We start from the raw sequence: 21,080 nt of genomic DNA on the forward strand, positions 1-21,080 counted from the left end.
CTAGATTCACCTTTATTTACATACGAGTTTTGTACTAAATACAAGTAAGCTATCACCCGCCATATACTTAGAATGGCTAAAAAATACTGCATAAAACTGGCAAAAATTTGGACATAAATCAACACAAGTGGTGCTTCATCTCTTTTTCTCCTTAAGATGAAGATAAATGAGAACACCAGGAAAACGTGAATGTTGAATCCACTGCACTTTTCAGCCAACAAGTCACTAAAGCAATGCTTCTGCCAATTGTGTACACCTAACAGAGCTATTGAAGATTTTTTTTACTCTTCTCTGCTTGTCTAATGGGTTAATATTTAACCTACCAGAGATACAGTGCAATCTCATCACGTCACTATCCTAAAGTACTGGAAAACCAGAACTGAAATGCATAAAATTGTATACTTACCGCTCAGTTTAGACACACCCAAAGTGATAATTTTAAAAAGAATTAAAATTAGAATTAAAAAAAAAACCAAAATAGTAAAGAAGGAACATTACTCCAATGTTAGAAGTTTTGATTACACAAAATGTTCATCTAAGATAACAGCAAACCGGACTCAGTTACAAGAAGATCTCTACTTCTCAACTGTTAACATTTACACACTACATCCACCTCTTCGAGGGACACAAATACAAACTGTCAGAGCTGAACTAGGCATGAGTTCTTTGTAAGGCTTGTATTCAAAATAAGACAACTTATTTTGAGTAAGAACAATGTCAGAAAACAAAATAATACATATTTCCTGCTCCTCCCCCCTTTTTTTTTCCTTTTCCTTTCTAATATTATGAATATCGGCAGATATTTGTAAGATAGTAACATCTGTGGCTTTGCTACAGTTTCTATAAACATATTCTTTCTTTTATTTTTGAAGAAATTAGGAGCTTTCCTACCATCTCCAGCTAAGTCATGAGTATGATTAGCTTGCATTAAAATCTCAGACAGATAGGTTAGGAACATTTCATAGAACACTGCACACAAAATTATCCACTTATAAATAAAATTACACTTTGAAAAGAATGTCTGAATAATCAATACATTCTCTTTTATAATATACTGAATGTAAATACTTGATTTCTTTTCTACAGCATTCCTTTTTAGATGGACATCATTAATGTGAACTATTTATTATGACAGGAGTTAAAGAAGGGTATAAATACTGCAGCCGAATACCTCCACCAGATTGAGATACTTTTAAATTCACAGAGTATTCTTACCTTATTCTTACATTTTGAAGTGTATTAATGAAAGACCATCTCAGGTAAAAGGGAAACTTGATAGGTTTACTGTACATCAACAACCATAAAAATGGCTTACTCTAATGCATCAGAATGCTCCAACTAAAACTTAGAATAAAAATTATTCTCCAGCTCTTTTCACTACTAAGAACTCAAGGTGTTACTAAAAATAGCACAGGGCAAAACCAAAAAGATGCACAAATAAGAACATAATTTTTCAAGAACAAAAATTTCTTCATGGGATCACTGGAAGCCGTTAGCAATCTTGTGCTAATTACTGTTACTAGTCACTTCATGAAAGCTATAAAGGAACAATTTTAAACGACTGCAGGTCCCCCCCTAATTATTCACAGTGAGAAAAATATAACATAATAAGTAACATTAAAGTGCTTTAAAAAGAGATCTCAGATCTCTAATTCAATGTGTTTCTGTGTCTCCTAAATTTCTTTTGTTAGAAATGAACAAAGAGAACTATACACTTAAAGCTTTTCCAGTGTCCAAAAAAAAAGGTCTAGGAAAAAAGCCTGTCAGCAGTACATAATAACTTTAATGACAGAGACAAGTTTATATCATTTTTTACTGCATTCTCTTCTATTTAAGCTGGTTTAAAATATAATTTCCTTTAAAAACTTTTATACTTACTGAATAGGGAGGTGTAGGCAAGGAGATTTTAGAGACAACTTTTAAAATGTGCCCCTTTTTTTTGTGGCTGAGGTGAAAAATTGAAGTATTTACAACTACAGAATTATCCTCATCCAAGTGTTCACTGAAAGGAAAAGGATCTGGTAAAGGCACACGAGATTCAACCTCGTATGTATCTTCTTGGTCTTCAGTCCTCAAACCGCTAAACAGATTAGATGTCCAGTAAGTGCGGTACGAATTCATTCCAAAAAATATCACTGCTGCTGTCCTCTTAACCGTCACGTGGGTATTCTGCACTAGCTAGGCTGGCTTTAGAAACTTCTAACAGGAATTTGTAACAGAACATATACATTTAACAGTCTGAAGACGCACATCAGCACTGGTGGTGACAAACCTACTCAGAAGCAGCAGGAGCCTCAGATCACACTCTCCTGCAGGAGTGGATTAATTCAAAAGAGAGAGAGGTGCAAGAAAACTTCGCATGGTCACGCCAAAAAATCTTTCTTAGAGAAGTTTCACATGAAAAAGCACCAGAAATGTTCCAATAGCAGCTGGCAGATAATTTCCAAGGCAAGGAAACATAATTTTGTTTTACCTGCACAGGCACACTGCAGCAGGCAAGCAAGCTAGCAGAACAGAAACTAAAAATGATTTTCCAGCTCCACTACGGCAAATGAAAGAGAAATACAGATATGTCATTATTTGCCTTCATTCTTGTTTTTGCAGTTAATGCAACAGGAAGAACTTTCTCAAACTCTGCTAGTTTAAAGGCTTCCTGTTAGGATCTCCCAACCACAAGAGTTCAGGGGAGTGGCCTGACCTCCTTACCTATGCACAAGATCAGCAGGTGGAATCAGAATTAACACACCCACCATATGCCTTGCCTGAAAAAGAGTCAAACTGCACTTCAGGTCTGAAAGTGTGTGTTCAGACAGGTCTCAAATAGTTACTTTGAAGATTTTGCCAGGTTTCTCTCACTCTTAAGTTTATTCCGGGAGATGGGTACATGTCTGTGTGCACAACACAACTGATTAAGAGGAAAGGTTAAAATCCCTTCTGCCTGTAATTAGTTTTAGACTATAAAATATCATAGAGTAGAAAAAATAAAGTATTCAATTTCTGAATATTTAAAAATAATTCTCAAGTCACCTACAAACCTTCGGCATACACAGGAACTGTATATAACCCAGTAAGCAGACACCAGACATTGCAAAGCAAAGAAGTTTGAATGCCTACAAAGTACCTCTACAGAACAGCCAGCAAAGACGTCAATATTTATACTTAATACTATTGGAAAATGTGTAAACAGGTTAACATTTTATTAACTTAAAAAAAAATCCAGATACATATTTGTATAATCCATATTAATGAAAAAAATGTCTATATATCTGTTTGAGACAAAACGTAACTCTGTTGTTGGTATTGGCAAGGTCTCAGCTACAAAGCTATGACGGGAAAATAAACCTTCTTGACCAACTGACAAAAAAAAATATGCTGCTTAGAATACACTGAGTACTTTCATCGGTATCATGAAAAGTAAATACTGAAAAAATATGAGTCACAGAAGTAAAATAATTTAGGGCTATGTATAAAACTACTGCATCTGAAGATCAGCAAGGAAATGTTAAGAAAAAATAAGCACCAAGTAGAATAAATAATTGACAATACTTGTATAATTGCAGCATGAATTCTTAATTACTACAAAACCTCAAAATTTTTTATCCATATCATCTGGTCTTTAAATGCAAGATTTCCTACAAATGTCTATTAATATATTTTTTAAGAACTCAATATTTTGGAATATCTGTATATCCTTTTTCGTTATTGTGTAATGCTACAGCTTAAGCTGAAAAAAGACCTAAAAAAGGCAAAACATCTCTTTTTAATTGAATACATGCTCAAACAGAAGACAGCTGTTGCAAATAAATGCAATGCAGAAACTGATTTACAAGATCCACTTGACTACTTGCTTTAGTAAGCCAGAGGTGGGTTCACCAAATTTGTATTTAAATTACTTTTAACTTTAGTAAGTCACACATTAAGTCTTTTATCTTTTTCTTCTTTTTTTTTTTAAAAAAAGAAGATATTATCAACTTCATGTCTGAAGTATTTTTCAATAGTAACAAATGCTTAAATGCTTAAAACTTTTAAAGTATTAGACAGATGAATTTTCGCATTACTTTCATTATCACAGCTTCTCTCCTTCACTTCCAGTAGTTATGATTTAGACACGTTACACCTAGAGACAAGAAAGCAATGACTTTTCAAGTAATATAATTCCTAAGATAACATATGGGTCCGTAGCATAAAACACATTGTATCCTTCGAATTCTAGTCTCAAACAGATTAAAGACCTGACTCTACAGACTGAGTTCTTCAAGAGAGTTTAAAAAGCTACAGTGAGATAGAGCATTTGCTTTGATACCTCCAAACTGAGATGTCTGTAATCTAAAAGTAAAGCATGATAGAAGCAGCGTAATATGAACGGGCTAAGCTAGGTCACAGGATCACAGAATGATTTGGGTTGGAAGGGACCATTAGAGGCCATCTAGTCCAACCCCCCTGCAGTGAGCAGGGACACCTTTAGCTGCATCAGGTTGCTTAAAGCCCTGTCCAACCTGACCTTGAATGTCTCCAGGGTTAGGGCTTCTGTCACCTCTCTGGGTAGCCTGTTCAATAGCTCCCATTTTGATTTACAGGGAAGTACTCCTGAGACCAACTAACGTCCCTCCACACAAAACGTCCCTCCACACAAAACGTCCCTCCACACAAAACGTCCCTCCACACAAAACGTCCCTCCACACAAAACGTCCCTCCACACAAAACGTCCCTCCACACAAAACGTCCCTCCACACAAAACGTCCCTCCACACAAAACGTCCCTCCACACAAAACGTCCCTCCACACAAAACGTCCCTCCACACAAAACGTCCCTCCACACAAAACGTCCCAAATGAAACAGAAAGGAGCACCCATACACTGCCTCGTTTTTGGAGACTATTCACGCATCACATACCTCACAGAAAAATACCGGAAAGCTGGAATGCAGACTCCTTTTCTGACAGCAAGGTGGATATGTGGTTAACCGGCCACAATTAAAGCGTAGTTGGAAGAGACAGTAGGAGTGCTCCACCTTCTCGGCCAGTCAATTGACTAAAATGTTTATCAGAACTGGACACAGCTCCCCTAAATCCTCCCTCTTCACAAGGGCCAGCTCAATGTGCCCTGACAGCTCCTGTCTCACATCTGGATTGCAGCAGAACACAGATGACCCGTATGGGCAATGAAAGACTGCCCTAGATTGATAAACGTGCCCAAATCCAGGCTTTCTCTTCAGTCCAAAGCAGATTTCTAACATGAATCTGAATTCACCACTAAAGCCACGCTGAAGCAGACTTTCTTGGGCATAGGCACCTGAAGTACTGTTTCAGCTTTCAAAATGAGCCTGCAGGTTTTAGGCTTATAAAAACAAATTCCAAGAAAATAAAGAAAAAAATAACTTAGACACAACATTCAAAACATTTCACTATTAGATCACCTTACCTGATTTGAAGTTTCATTGATAGCTTCCAGAAGCTTTTCAACAGCTGCTTGTAGTCGAGAACTAATATTCAGAATGAGTTCTTCATTTTCAGGATCTATTTCCACTCCACTTTCTGCAAGATGTTGGCCCAGCAGTCCTTCATCCATTGCTCCCGACCACATGTTAATATCATCATCTCCCATACTACTACCATGATATGAGGAACAGGGCTCTGGAAAAACAATAGTTACCTTTTCACACAAACTCTTAGCACTGCAAACCATGAAAGACAGTCCATCTCAGTTACAGTTAGAAAGACAAGTCATAAACCGCTTAAAATACTTGTATTGGTCACAAAGACAGAAAGGGAAATATCGGATACTAAAACTTACAAACAGAATGTGCTAACTAAAAACAAGCAGAAGGGAAAGACAAAAGGAGATACTAACAGAGAATATTTTAGGTGTCCCTTCTGTATGCTTTTGGGCTCTGAGGCCCATCTTCACACCTTTGCTCCTACCAGTAACCCTTGAATCACTTGTAATAATGAGTTGCAAGATCATCTTTAAAATACAACCAGCTAAAAAAACCTCCAGTCCCCGTTTCACCAGTGCCCTGCTATGTTGGTGAACTGTTCAAGGCAGTGAGTCAAAAGTACAGACTGAAGTGAGTCAACGGAAAGACACGCACGAAATTCAGACAACTTCTCAGGACAAACAGCATAGAATACAGAACATCAAAATGCAGCATTATTAGTAGAGAATTGAAGACTGGTTAACATGGGCAGTTGAACAGATCAAGTCCAGTGAGGGGGACTGTAACTGTCCCTACTGACAGGCCACCTGGCACCTGCCTCCTGCTCAATCCTCCTGAGGTCTGATGGAGTTTAAGGGCATGATCCATCCTTTCTGAAAAGCAGGAGACACAAAGTTTGCCTCTGGTATTAAACTGAGAGGAATTAATCTAGAAAACAGTAGATTTGCCATATTTAGATAATTCAGGGCCATACTTAAGCAAGACAAGTGAAAGCAAACTCCTGATGTTTTAAAATCGCACTTTCAGTGTGAAATAACAATATAGCAGTACATCATGATGGTGCATAACTGTTGCGGACATTGCATTTTAAAAATGAAGAAGTGTTATGTCATTAGGCTGTTGGATTTGAAACATCAGAAATAAAGGCTATTGTGGGAAGTTTTTTACAGTGACAGTTTACTTTAAGGAAGTATATTTAAAATAAAATAAAGTAAATGTTTTGGTGCTTTTTTTTTTTAAAAAAACAATTAGATGTTCTTTTTGCTTAATGTTTTCTCAAAAAGATACCTTATTTTTTGGAAACAGCACTATGACTAAATGAGTTAAGAACAGTCAATGTCTGTTTAGCGATAAAGTTGCAACACTGGGTTATGTTTTAATTCAAGTTCCTGGTTACTCCACGAATTGTGATTGCTGAAGTGGAACAGTTTGTTTAGTTACAGAAATTGAAATGAAATTATAATAGGCCAATTGTACAAATTGCCTTTAAAAATGTAGTTAGTATTCTTTTTGATACAATTTCCTTATACTCGCTCTTGCCTCTTAACCAGACATGCAAGTAACACTGGAAATACAAGTCGTCTTGTTGATGTGGTTTTAAACCTAGCAAAAAAGTCAGATTTGAGTTTTCAGGTTTGTTTTAATTCTTTTCTAACAAGTTGTGACATGATTAATCACCTGGTTTACTCACTATACTTTAATACCTGCAAACATTCTGATAATAATATCTATGCATTTATTTCATTATGGATGCAGCTGTATCACCCATATACAAGAGTTTTTTAACTTTTATAATTGCTAAGATTTTTTAAATGCAGACACATTTAGCATTTTTTTTTCCTGCTAGTTTTATCATGACTGTTTCATATCTCCTTTTAGGTATGTAGGATGTAATGTTATAAAATCTTTTCACACTCCAGAAGCACACCGTATGCATAAAAGGAACAATGAATAGAATATATATTCGCATGGCACCTTTCATCTACACAGAATTTCAAAGACCTTTTGAGTACTGTACTTCACAACTTCAGTCACAAACTACTGCAATGGTGTCAGCCTAGCAGTGGCTGGCAGTCATTTTCTGTCAGCACACAAAATATTTGCGATGGGTTTGCACAGCGTAAAAGCTTTCCCATAACATCCTAATATTGCACCCCCTTGCAGTGTAAAATGAACAATTTCGAACGCAAAGTGAACAATTTCACATTTTTTATTCAGTGACATTCTGACTTCTCACCACACAAATTTGGGTTGGCTCTGGGTATCCCAAAACATTAATAGTGATGCAGAAGCTTTAATATCCTCAGAGAATAAACGCCCTTCACACAAGATGGATATCCAGCAGCATAAGTATTTCCAAATGCGGTGCCAATGTATTGCTTAAAGATTGAGTTGAAAGAAAACATTCCCTGCTGAGCTACCAACACATTTACTGCAGCACATGATGCTCTTGGGAGGCCACCCATCTTAAGTACTGACCAGGTAAGACCCTGCTTAGCTTCAGAGGTCTTACAAAATAAAAGCCCACAGTACAGCAGTATAGCTATAAACAAGATAAAACAATGACATATTAGTTATTGCAAAATCTAATTCTTTCTTGATGGAGTACAAATTATCTGTTCTCCTCCTTAGGCTTAACCCATAATTCATGTCCTATAACCCTTATCACAGAATCATAGAATGGTTTGGGTTGGAAGGGACCTTTAAAGGCCATCTAGTCCAACCCCCCTGCAGTGAGCAGGGACATCTTTAGCTACATCAGGTTGCTCACAGCCTCGTCCAACCTGACCTTGAACGTCTCCAGGGATGGGGCATCTACCACCTCTGGGCAACCTGCACCAGTGTTTCACCACCCTCATCGTAAAAAAAAAAAAAAAAAAAAAAAAAAAAAAAATTCCTTATATCCAGTCTAAATCTACCCTCCTCTAGTTTAAAACCACTACTCCTTGTTCTATCACTACACCCCTTGATCAAGAGTCCCTCCCTGCTCTTCCTGTAGGCCCCCTTTAAGGGCCAGAAGGCCGAAGAGGGGAAGAATCACCTCCCTTTCCTCAGGGAAGGGAGGTGATCCAGAGAGACCCTGACAAACTTGAGAGGTGGACCTGTGCAAAACTCATGAAGTTCAGCAAGGCCAAGTGCAAGGCCCTGCCCTTGGGTCAGGGCAATCCCAAGTACAGGTACAGGCTGAGCGATGAGTGGATTGAGAGCAGGCCTGGGGAGGAGGACTTGGGGGTGCTGGTGGATGATAGGATGAACACGAGCCAAGAGTGTGCGCTTGCAACCCAGAAAGCCAACCGCATCCTGGGCTGCATCAGAAGCGTGGCCAGCAGGTCAAGGGAGGGGATTCTGCCCCTCTGCTCTGCTGAGACCCCACCCGCAGTGCTGCGTCCAGCTCTGGGGACCCCAGCACAACACAGACACGGACCTGCTCAAGCAAGTCCAGAGGAGGCCACAAAGATGGCTGGGGAGGTGGAGCACCTCCCCTGTGAGGACAGGCTGAGAGAGTTGGGGTTGTTCAGCCTGGAGAAGAGAAGGCTCTGGGGAGATCTTACAGCAGCCTTCCAGTGCTTAAAGGGGCCTACAGGAAAGGTGGTGAGGGACTCTTGATCAGGGGGTGTAGTGATAGGACAAGGCTGGGTAACAGTTTCAAACTGAAAGAGTGGAGATTTAGATGAGGTAATACGAAGAAATTCTTTACTGGGAGGGTGGTGAGACACTGGAAGAGGTTGCCCAGAGAAGCTGTGGCTGTCCCCTCCCCAGCAGTGTTTAAGGCCACGTTGGATGGGTCTTGGAGCAACCTGATCTAGTGGAAGGTGTCCCCGCACATGGCAGGGAGTTGGAACTAGATGATCTTTAAAGGTCCCTTCCAACCCAAACCCTTCTGAGATTCTATTCAATGATTAAACTCCTGTTTTGCTTATATCTGTTCTTTTGTAATTTGCTTCCGTTTTCATGGATAAATACAAAATAAACCAATGTAAAAATATAATTTTATTCTATGAAAAATCTCAGAACAAACAATCGTAATTCACCTTACATGTAACTATAAAAAAAAAGAGGAAAGAAGGAGGGATGTCACCTGAAGTTTAATTTGGCACATGGAAAATTTACTACCCTCAATAATAAAAAAGGAAAACCAAAAAGTATGAAATGCACACCAAACCTCTACTAATTCTCTTTATACTGTAGGGCTGGCAACTCAAACAGAAAAATCAATGGCAAATGATAAATGTGGACACCCATATTATAATTTCTACAAAGTGGCACTTAAGAACAGAAGTTCACGTGAAATGTACTTGTAAGTGAAAATCTCTGTATCATTTTCCCCTGAAAACGGTCTCAGTACACAGTATCTTAGTACAGGATCCTTCCAGAAGATTTTCAGTGGCAGAAGCAAGAAATAGAAATATTGTCATGTCTTATTAACTGACCCTCACAGCTGAATGCCTAACCTCCTTTTACTAATCATTATAATGCCATTCAATCTCCCACCCCAACAGAGCTAAGATCAAATTCTCTGTCCCCCAATTTTTTTTTCAGTCGACACAGATAGTGGAATATAACTGGCCCAAGTAAAAATACGTTCTCCTTGTGTAAACGCTCTCCTTGTAACAACCCCATGCCCCCAAACCAGCAAAGGTTCATGTTGTTTCCTTGCCATAAAGCTTGCAGTTCAGTACGCCAGATGTCATGGCCCAATAAATCTTAAGAAAACTGCTTAATTATACAGAGCTTACGCAGACATTTCAGATACAGAAGTTGTTTATGAGCCACCAACTGACATTTATGAAACAATACATACTTTGCATCGTGTCGAGCTAGTATCTCAGTTTCCTCCTGAGATTCCAGTGAGGAATTAAAGGGTAGGGGTTACAAGGTGAAAACAAAATAATCAGTTTTATGGTGGTATAAAGCTATTTACTACCTTGTTGCTGGTACACTGTTGGGAAACGAGGAGCTCAAAAAGCATGTAAGAGGGTTTAACATTCAAGGAATGCCATAACCGCACAGGCTTCTCCAGAGCAACCTGTGTTACTGCAGTCCCTCTACCCAAGGTACAACAGCCAAGAGAGGAGAAGAGCAAAGCCTGCTGGCTCTGTCACGGTGATTCCTGGCCCAAGTCTCCCAAATCACCGGACTACTCTGCACAGAAGCTGTTCACTTCCAATGATATGTTTTATGACTGAAATTTGAACTTCACTCGCTCTGGTAGAAATAAAATCCCACGTTAGCCAATAACACAGGCAAGGTTGCAGATAAACCTTAATATGCTCTATAAATCAGGTTGTGGTTATAAGTATGCGACCTTAACAATTCAGCTTTTTAAATTGCTGAAACGCAGCAAAAACCAGTAAGCTGAGTTTTGCTTGTCAATAAGTATGGATTATGTTCAGAAGGTCAGAGAATTCGCTTTGTTAAAAACATTATTTTTTTCTAGTTTATTATTAGATTTTTACTGGCACAATTTTATTCCTACCAATTTTGTAAGTAATTAAAAAGGAAGAGCTGTTTGGCTAGGTATTAGAAAATACAGTAATATGCACAGCTTAAAATATGAAAGTAGTGTCATCCTATTTCTTACTTCCAGAAAAACAATGAGGAAAAATTTTTAAAAGCTTATGTCCTCTCAGGCCATTCAGTGGAAGCATAGAAAATTAACAACAACAGTCCTGTTGCTGAAAACACTAATAGAATTTGTCATCTAACTCCATTCGAAGAAGGATCAAATACTTCAGCTGATGAAACAGTACAACTGCTGCTATGGTTGGCTGGTCCCAGGGGCAGAACTGTGTACACAGCAGGGATGCTGCTGTATCATTTTGAAAGGAAAACAAGGTAACTGTGAATACAACCTCAGAGATACATTACAAAGTGTACATTCACCCATTATAGCCTCTGTAGGCTTGGGTCATCTTTAATCCTCACTCTTTGGTTTCTCCTTTTGTAATTACTTCTGAATGTAAGGAAACATGCAAAAAAGAATACTGGAATAAACAACTGGGATGAGAACAGCTCTACACCAAGGGGGGGCTTTACAATAACAGACAAATCGCCTTATCACAGAAGAGTGAAACCTTATGTGCCTCTTCAAAATACACCAACAGCAAACACCAGAGTTAAAACAGTGAACCTTCACCATTAGCAGAATGGAACACACTTCTATTTAAGAGAGCACGCTTTCACAAGAAGACTTCACAAGAAATTGGCAACACATGCCAATCAGGGCCTCCTACCTAAAACACCAAATAAAGCTACTCTTTCAATTGTGTTTTTCTAGATACATGTAATGCAAGTAATCCATATTAAGAATTGTTAATGAGAATAATTACTGACAAATACAAGTATGCACATTGCTGTGGAAGAGCAGGCAAAAAGCAAACACAGGCATTGTGCCCATGCAGAGCAAGCACATACGAGATTAGTGAAGGGCAACAATCGCGTTAGTGCTTTGCACAGTTACGTATGTATTGTCTGAGAAAAGCGAGCAATATTCTCAGCAAATGAGAATGAGGGAGAAAAGAAACTGCACATGTTCTGAGAACAGGCATGATACATGACAGCTACATGTAACTGTGACAGCCTGTGATCACTGCCTTCATAACCAGAACACATTTTTATTTCTTTGGGTAATATATGTTGTGAAATCCTCAGTGCTTTTTATACACCTCAGACTATACAATGAGAACAAAGAATATTTATATGCTGGTTTTAATACAGAAAACTTATTTAAAATGTGGTTTACATAAAATTTAAGACTACCTCAGGATAAAAAGGAAGGTGGTAAACTGAGCCTGGTCATTGCTCCTGTTACCATTTGGCTAGGAGTCTGCATGGAAAATAGCTATCAGTGGTTGAAGATACTTTCTCTGAACTGCTTTAACATAAGCAAACTCAATTCATTTCCCACCCCAAAGTAAAGTGCAAGAATATTCCATTTTGAAAGAAGTGATTCCTTCAATTATAGTAGCAGATGTTGTCAATCTTTAAGATCCTTGGACAAGTATGAAAAATTAAGGCCAAAAGGTGAGTTGCCCAATATAAAATCTGGGGAAAAAGGTAAAGCCCCAAAAGTCTGAGTTTTCAAAAAACAATTTTCCTCACAACTAAATACAGTGAAAAGTGCAGAAAACAAATTCATGAGGGTTTTTAATGAAACAGCATACTGTACAGGCATAAAAGTACTTTTAAGTTGAAAAATTCAAGAATCCTTAGACCACAGCTGTACGCATTTCACTGCAGATAACCTTTTGAGTAATCAACAGACATAGATGTCACTGTGCTACAAGTCATACAACCTTTCTTAACTTGCCCCAAGGTTTAATGTGACCTACATTTAAAGCCAAAGGGAATTAGTAATATTTCATAATCTACATTTTAAATGAAAGAGGTAAAGTTAATCTTCATTTACCATTTGTATTATTACTCTGTAGTAGATGCTTTCTTAATAATGAAATGTAGTCTTTGACTTACAGTTCTTTTTCTCACAGTAGTTAAAATTTCAGCCCAAACCAGACGTATAATGTGTTTTAGGCTGAGCTGATCTGTTGCATATTGCTTCCCCATATGAAGACCCAGGATGCATGTCCACATCCTTATGCTGGCTTCTGTACCATGGGTACCTAAATGGCAATATGACAGAGTGCCTATTCTTGCCTAAAAGAGAAGTGGACAGATGCTATTCTTGTACAATCACAGGAAATTAAACAGAGCCTAGGAGAGCTCTTAAGACACTGGTGAGCAATTAACTACAATGTTAAAATGCTCCGTCAGGCTTGTGTCAACTCACAATCCTTCAAACAGCTGATGGGCAAGGTTTGGTAGTTGGAAAGTTCCTGGCACTGTTTCCAAAAGGCTGTTCGCACACAACCACAGTCTTTAGGAGGCTAAGGAAGTCCACAAGCAAGTACACAGGTTATTGCACACCAGCTGGCCAGAGGAACCACCAACATCCCTACATACACTAAGTGCACTAGCAGAGATAGGGCCTTTGACACCAGCTCCCATTCCCCAGATGTACAAAGGAAGGTGTAAAGTTGGCGTAAGATGCCATGGAGCTATGTTTCATTCTCTTTCCCTTCACCTCCTTCAACAGGAACCTATTTATTTTTGTATTTCTCAATCACTTTCCCATTCTGTTGTAGGCTTTACAACAGGACCCTAGACATGCGTCATAACTTGTTTGAGGCACGACCCAGACAACTCGCGAAATGTCGTCTCTTAAGCAGAGATGTCATATGCAGTCAAATCACAAATAGTTTTCAAAAAAGTTTATTTTTAATTAAAAATTTCAAAACTAAGTTTATTTATGCAAATGTGACCTGTTACTGAAATAGAGAAATCACACAAGCAGTACCTTTTTCATACCCCACATGGATACAGGGTTTTACTGACTCCTCTTTCTCTGTGTCCCATCCAGCTGGTTTGGAAGGCTGGACCTTCCCAGACCGATCCAGTAACCCAAGAACATGATGACCAATCGTCTCCTCCACGGCCACAGTTGTCTTCACAACTTCTAAAACAATCTTCATAAGTTTCTCATTAGCCTTCTGAAATGCATGCCTGCAGGACAAAATCATTGGTGCATTGATTTCTCCCTGCTTTTAAAGTGGTTTTATTCCTTACACACCCTTGCAACCAGGAAAGATTTGAAGTTGCAACAGTAAAATTAGGATTCCTTTTTTAAGACTAAAACTCACATCATGTAGATAAATATTAAAAGTACATTTGTGCTAAAAGTCAGTTCTTTTTACAAAATACGTAAAAAGCCAAACTATTTATCAATACTTGCACTTTTATCTTGTTTTTTAATCTAGTTCTTCTTCTAAGACAGAAGTCTACATTTGCCTAGTATTCATTAGAAACTTACTATTTTTCTCAAAGTGACAATTAAAAAGATTGTTCTACACAGATAAAAAAGCTAGAGTCAAAAGGTATTATCAAATATTCATATAAACTTATTTCAAATATGTACGTACAACGGGTATACAAACACACGTATGTGTAAGTGATGTATATGATTTTGTATGATTGTAATATGAAAGACATAGTAAAATACGTTAAGATTTGTCTCATCCTCCAGGCCATTACATCGGCAGGCTTTACAAAAAATAAGACGTTGTTTAATCTAGTGTGTAAATTAGAAATATGGTTATCTAGAATAAAAAATGCCACTATCAGTCAGAATAAAGCTTCTAAATATTAATTTAACAACAAGAACACTAGTCTCAACATTTGTTAAAAAAAAATGTTTTATTAACAGTTTAAGTACCTTTCTTTAGAAAGAAGAGTTGAAGATGTCTCAGACTTCCTTCCTGTATCTTCATCCTCAAAGATCTGCTCTCTCGCATTGTTTTGGTTTTCATTTTCATTCTGAGTAAGTTTTTGCAGAGGGAGAGAAGACAAAAAGGACAGAAATCCTGTCATGTCAAAATCAACATATTCTTCTTATACGCAGTAGAATATGAAATTTAAAACCTAAATTAGTTGTGTTTTGGTAATAAAACTTTTACACCAAATCACAAATCAAGAAATACTCTTCCTATGTGGAAAAATTAACTAAAACATAAATAGAAGCAAACCAGGAAATCCAAGGCAGGGCCAATTAGAAAGAACTTTGTTATGCTGATTAAACAGTCCTTGTGCTTTCTCTTGGTGTTGCTATAGCAATATGAAAATGTGTGTTTACCTGAGCAAAGAGCTATAGTAATAATCCCCACCCTCAAGCTGTTAAACTAGCTTCTGCTTACCTGAAGCGAAAAACTATTCTTAAACCTGCTCTTTTCAAGCAATACCCAGCATCTTTTAGGAAAAGATATTACATAAAAATAGTAGTCACAGAAAAGATTCTTACTGGTTTTACATGCCACAGCTGCCAAGAAAGTCAAAGTCCACATTTACCTCTGTTTGTGTGCTGTTGTTTTGTAGCTCACAAAACAGCCTCTCTTTTCCAGGTACAGAATATTGTTTTAATGATTCCAGTTCTTCTAAAAGCATTCTCTCTCTCTCTGCAACCAGGCTGTCGTTCTCCATTGAGGCACGCTAAGAAAGAAGCATTATGGGGCACACACAATTTTTTAAGCTTCTGAGTATTAGTGAGTCCTGTCACTTCTAATTTTTTACACATTTTGCACAACGAAATTTCAGTCCACTTCTTTAAAATTGTTACAAAGACTCTGAAAGCTTTCTAGAATGGAATGCAACTACAATACTTTTGGTATCTTACACCTTCTTTAAGACTTCCACACAATTTGAATGCTCTTTATGAAACACACAATGCAAACTGGAAGGTTAATATCTAAATACTACATGCTATAGTACATGTTTTGCACCAGAAGATTAAAATAAGTTATTTTTATAAAAAGCCTACACACGCACATTCTTTTAGAAGAGCTAGAAGTGTTCATAGCTTAAACGCAATGCATATGTTCCTAGGCAGTTCTTACGGATAAGATATGGCTTTAAAAACTGGAGAAAAGCCAGCAGCATAAGTTCTACTTAATGTTTTTCATCAGTTTCAGGGATTTGCAACCCCTGATGAAATACACAGTTCCAAACTGACAGAGGCAAAAGGAGAAAGGACGTATATATTGAAAACAAAATAAAAAGATTATCAGGATAAATGGTGGAAAGACACCTACAAAGCAGCTAGGAGAAACAGACCCCTGACACTGCTGGAAAAAACACCTAAGACACAAGTGACTGGCTCTCCAGATTCCCCAGCTCCTTCAGCTCAAACTTAAACATAACAGAACCAGGTTTGGTTCAGGTCTGAAGGAACGTAAAGCTCCACTCCACAGTGAAGTCAAAGAATTTTAGAACTCACTGATTACTGATTACATGTTCATTTCCGCAGTGTTACATTGTTGAAATAAAACCAGAGCAAGATAAATTCTTCCAGATTCTGTTTACTTTGTCTTTCAAGGGAAGGAATCCTTGAAGAAGACGAGCCTATAAGTGACAATTTTTGAAGACTTATTAAAATAGTGACTTTCACTAGCATACCTATTATAGGCTCTGAATAGATACAGAGTGACAGCAAGTTAAGTTTAAAAAGGCAAAGAAATGGTGGTGTTTCCCACCAAACTCCACAGATTTTGTTTCATTCTAAGAGTTAGTAAGGACTTCATTTCCCTCGATTTAATTAAAAAAAAAAAAAAAAAAAGAGCCAAAACATGTTGTTGCAGGAAGCCACTGATACTGTTCGAGTTCAGACCTCAAATGGGGATGAGGAAAAATGAAGAATTCTATAGTATTTCAAGCCACGGCTGCTGGCTTCATTGATGTAAATGGATGCCAGCCGTCATCCTGCACAGGGCCGTGTGTCTGGAAGGTGGCATGGTTTACAACGCATCTGCACTCAATCACTCTTCTGGCTGCTGTGCAGCACTGCAGGTTTTCTCCAGGTTCACAGGAGTCTAAACTGATCCATCACTGCCTGAGCTCTGATTAAAGAAATATGCATTTAATACGTACAACATGAATGTGTTTGTATATATACACACACAGACAGATATGTGTGTGTGTGTGTACATGGGCGTGTACACCTGCATATAGTAAATATATATGTGTGTGTATCTATACATTGAGAGATACAAGTATAAATAAGTATAAATCTGCCTGGTGACGTCCCTTTGTTAACCCATGTTAACTTATTGAGTCAAACTCCATATTACCTCAGCTAATTGCACTTTAAGACTCTCAAGTTCTGCTAAGAGTTGTTCTTGATCTTCTTTTTGACGTTCCATTTGCTGCATGTGCCCTTGTCTCAGTAATTCTGTCACCTGCTGATGTTCCTGATACTGTCGTACTAGCTCCTGCCGCATGTCTTCCAAACGCTCCTCATATAACAACAGCTGACTTGATGTTTCTGTGTTTGTTGCTGTCACATCACTGTAGAGCTGAAATATTGGAACTCTTAGCATTTTACATTCAATAGCAGTTTCTAGTAAATATTTAAATAAATTTTAGAAAATACTTTCACAAATTAAAAGTAGCTATCACGAAAGCATTAGCTTGTTCCTGCTTCTTGGAAGGTCTAGAATTAGGTTTAGAATTATCGTCCATTTAAAAGACAAGTTTTTAAAATAAAACTGAACAGTGTTCTCTCTTACAGTTTTTAACTGTCAGGGATCTCAACAGAAAATACAGAGGCAGACATACATGTGTTTGAGTACGTGTACCACAACAGAAGTTTGAGAAAGCAGTATCATACAAACGAGCAACATTACAGTTTATTCACCATCAAGATAATACAATATCAAAATATTTGTTACACAAATTTGAAAGTGTAATTTTTGTTTCAACTAATGCCAAATGTAATAAAAAAAAAATTAAACTTAGGATGAAATTGTGGAATCAAAAGTTATGACTGCTTTTTACCACATTTATTCCCCCTTACTCCCATCCCATGTTTGTGAAATGCTAAATATATATTTTACATACTACTATCACAATTCTTGTGTTCAGCTAATATCCTTTATCACAAGGGACTCAAACTCATTAAGCACTATTTTTAATCTGTTCCTTGTAGAAACAATAGATTTAACATCACTTACAAAAAGTCTTTGTACTGCAGGCAATAAAATGTATAGTTTTATCCATGAAATGGAATAATCTATTTTCATGTAACCAGTGTCATATCCCTTTCCTCACAGCATAGCATAATGCTATGATAGTCAGGCAGAACACAGGAAAGAAGGGTAGATAACTTTAGACCTAAATTGTGACCCCTTTGAAAGGGAAATATTTAAACTGAATTTTCATCTTAATTTGTTTCTTTGCAGTTCTCATGAAATGCACTGTAAATCCATTGGAAAGATTATTCAGATATGGTGCTACAAACCAGACCGGTATGCATATATAAAATAAAAACATATATATTTTAAATTTATTTGTTTTTGTTTTGTTTTGTTTTTTTTTAAACACTTACCAGTATTTCTTCTTTGACATGGGAAAAACGTTCTTCGGAAATCAGAGATTCATGCGTGGCCTGTCCTAACACACAACCAGGCTTGCTCTTAGAATGGAGCTGTTCTCCAAGGGAGTTGATCTCAGACTCCTCAGTGAGTTCCTTGCAAAGTGATTTCGATTCTTCTTGACGATGACTGCCTTTTTCTGTTGATTTTCTAAGAGGGCTGTCAACCTCTTCTTCACTACATTCCTTTTTAATTTCAAAATGCATTCCCTGTTGACATACAATCTGTGTTTGTGCTGCTGCTTCCCTCTGCCTAGCCATTCTTGACAATTCAGTCTGTTCGGCATATGCTACACCCATTGACACAACTCCCTGAACAAATAAGAAAAGCTTCTATTAGTTTATGCTCCACAGCATCTCCTATTGCTGAAGAAATCTCATTGCTGACCATCAGTAATACAAATATAAGCACTAAAAGTTCTAAACTATGGTTCTTTTTTTTTTTGTTGTTCTCCAGAGGAAAACAGAAAAGTGAGAGAACAGAGACCTTTTGGCAATCTCGCCAACATACACCGACATGCCGTATTTAAGGTGGTTTAATGACGTATGATACTATTTTCAGTTAAAATATATTATTTAGCACAGAATTATCTAGCTCTTTTTAAAAAAGATTATAAAAGGCAACTTTAAAAAGTCCTGTCACACTGATGTAAGTGCAGGTGTACTAAGTTTCCTCTATCTAACCAAGCAACCTCTGTAAATGTTTCACTGACAGGGAATTTTGGGCTGTATAAAGACAGCAGTGCCATGTGCTTGACACTCAGCACAGGAATTTTGCTTGACCAGAAAAAAACTTCTACTGGCAATAAATAGCTGCAGTCGCAGTTACAAGCAGCTGGTAACTTTTGCATTGCTAAGTATCTCCTTCTAATACAAATAAACCCCTTTTCCAATCATGTGAGCAGTCCTTTTCTAGATTTAGAATTTGGCCATTTACAGCATAAGCTACAAAAAGTGTGAAAAAAATAGTCTAATAAATACAGAAGTGTTATAACTCAAAAGAAAACACCCAACTCTTCCTTTCCAGAAAATATGAATTTATCTTTCAAACTTAAACTGCTCTTAACAGAACACTAGCCAATGATGTACTTTGCTGTCCCATAAAGAAGGGTTTTCCTGGCTGCAGATGAGAGAAATGGAACTTCAGAAATGTGGATTACTTAGTGTCATCAACCAGTGCTGGCTATAACACTCTTCTTAACTTTGATGGCAAAGCTTTTTAAGAAGTATTCCTTTATTTTTTCCAATTCTTAATTTATGTTAATTCAATTTTTAATTATGCCATGATATAATGAAATCAGAGATGATTTTTCATTCTGCAAAGAAGTGAAAACTTTTTTGGAAGTCAAACAGTAAGTAAATCCACAATTTAATATACTATACCTATAAAACCTTAATTTTACTTCTCACATTTTAGAAAAAGCCACTAGATCCAAATAAAATCTATGCATTTTACACAATATACTAAAATGCACAAAAAATATGATCAGAAGATAGTGTGCAACTGTTAAGTGCAAAATCTTTTGAATGGAACAGAAATCTACTCAGCCTCTGGATTTTCTAAATAAATTCTAGTATCAAGTATGGTTGCATGTTTTCTGTTTTCTTTGAAGTTTTAAACACCACCATCATTCCTCACATGAACAGAAATTATAAGTTAGAAATAGGACAGACAACTAAAAAAAAAAAAACCAGAATGTTTCAGAATTAACTTTTTGTTTTAAGACTTTCCCCTTCAAGATTCCGAAAGAAAAAACTCCTTGTAAATAAATCAGACAAAAGTTAGCACATGGCATTGCAACTGACTGAACTGTCAGAAACAGCAAATGAAAATGACAGTATTTCTTAAACATATTTTAAAGTAACAAAATAAAAATAAATCCTCTGCTATTTCTCCTGATCTTTCTTGGTACTGCTTTTCCAGCACTTGAACAACATCCAGATCATTCCACACTTCAATTTCACTAGCAAGCTGTAAGAAAACCATGAAATCCCAGATCATGTATTTGTGCCTTTATTTCATTAATTCTAAAAGTTTCAATCTGACAGATTTTTTCCTTAATTAGGTTATCTTCACTTCATGTAAACCACAGAATTTTGTACCACAACATAAAAGAACTGGGTAAAAGACTGACTTGTCTCTGCTTCAAAATAAATTTTTAAAGTTGAGTTTGCAACAACTCTTCTCCCAGCACTATCTGAATTGTCAAATGCAGAGAAATGGGTGAGAAAGCACAGGATCGCAGTACAAACCAGCATCACTGTTTTCCAAAGCGCAGAATTTTTGAGCCAGGTTTCCAGCCATACTAGGGGAGGTATGTATGGGGTCTTTTCCATTTGCATTTGGTTTCTAAGATCTTTGGGGTTACTTTTGCAAATTTTCTCCTAAACTGTGCAGTCTATACTTCCAAAGTACTACAACTTCACTTAATTGCATCTTCTTTCATAACTTTCAAAAAAGTCACAGGTTTTTAAAGACTCCTGAAGAAATCCCAGAATTTGAACACTAATTTTCTCCCACTTCAGTAAGAAGCCAAACCCAAATGTCTTGTTTCAGGAGGAAAAAAAAAAACCCAAACCCAAACAAAAAGAAAACAGAAAAAAGCCTACCAATTTAAACCCAGGACTAATAAAGCAAGTTTTATTACTCATAATTTCCAGAAATTAATTT

General features: G+C 37.2%; 1 protein-coding gene across 1 annotated transcript in view; it reads right to left on the reverse strand.

The window, feature by feature from the left end:
- Positions 1-21,080, reverse strand: part of AKAP9 (A-kinase anchoring protein 9) — a 98,683-nt gene that overhangs the window by 41,550 nt on the left and 36,053 nt on the right. Inside the window, exons 16-22 of the mRNA XM_086467319.1 lie at positions 20,276-20,381; positions 18,365-18,717; positions 17,109-17,333; positions 15,334-15,474; positions 14,705-14,805; positions 13,790-13,995; positions 5,421-5,632 (exon numbers count right to left, since the gene is read on the reverse strand). Coding sequence (XP_086323445.1) covers positions 5,421-5,632; positions 13,790-13,995; positions 14,705-14,805; positions 15,334-15,474; positions 17,109-17,333; positions 18,365-18,717; positions 20,276-20,381 — 1,344 coding nt within the window. The remainder of the gene's footprint in view (positions 1-5,420; positions 5,633-13,789; positions 13,996-14,704; positions 14,806-15,333; positions 15,475-17,108; positions 17,334-18,364; positions 18,718-20,275; positions 20,382-21,080) is intronic.

The sequence above is a fragment of the Leptosomus discolor genome, chromosome 6, assembly GCF_034619465.1.
Source record: "Leptosomus discolor isolate bLepDis1 chromosome 6, bLepDis1.hap2, whole genome shotgun sequence".
NCBI classification, from domain to species: Eukaryota; Metazoa; Chordata; class Aves; order Leptosomiformes; family Leptosomidae; genus Leptosomus; species Leptosomus discolor.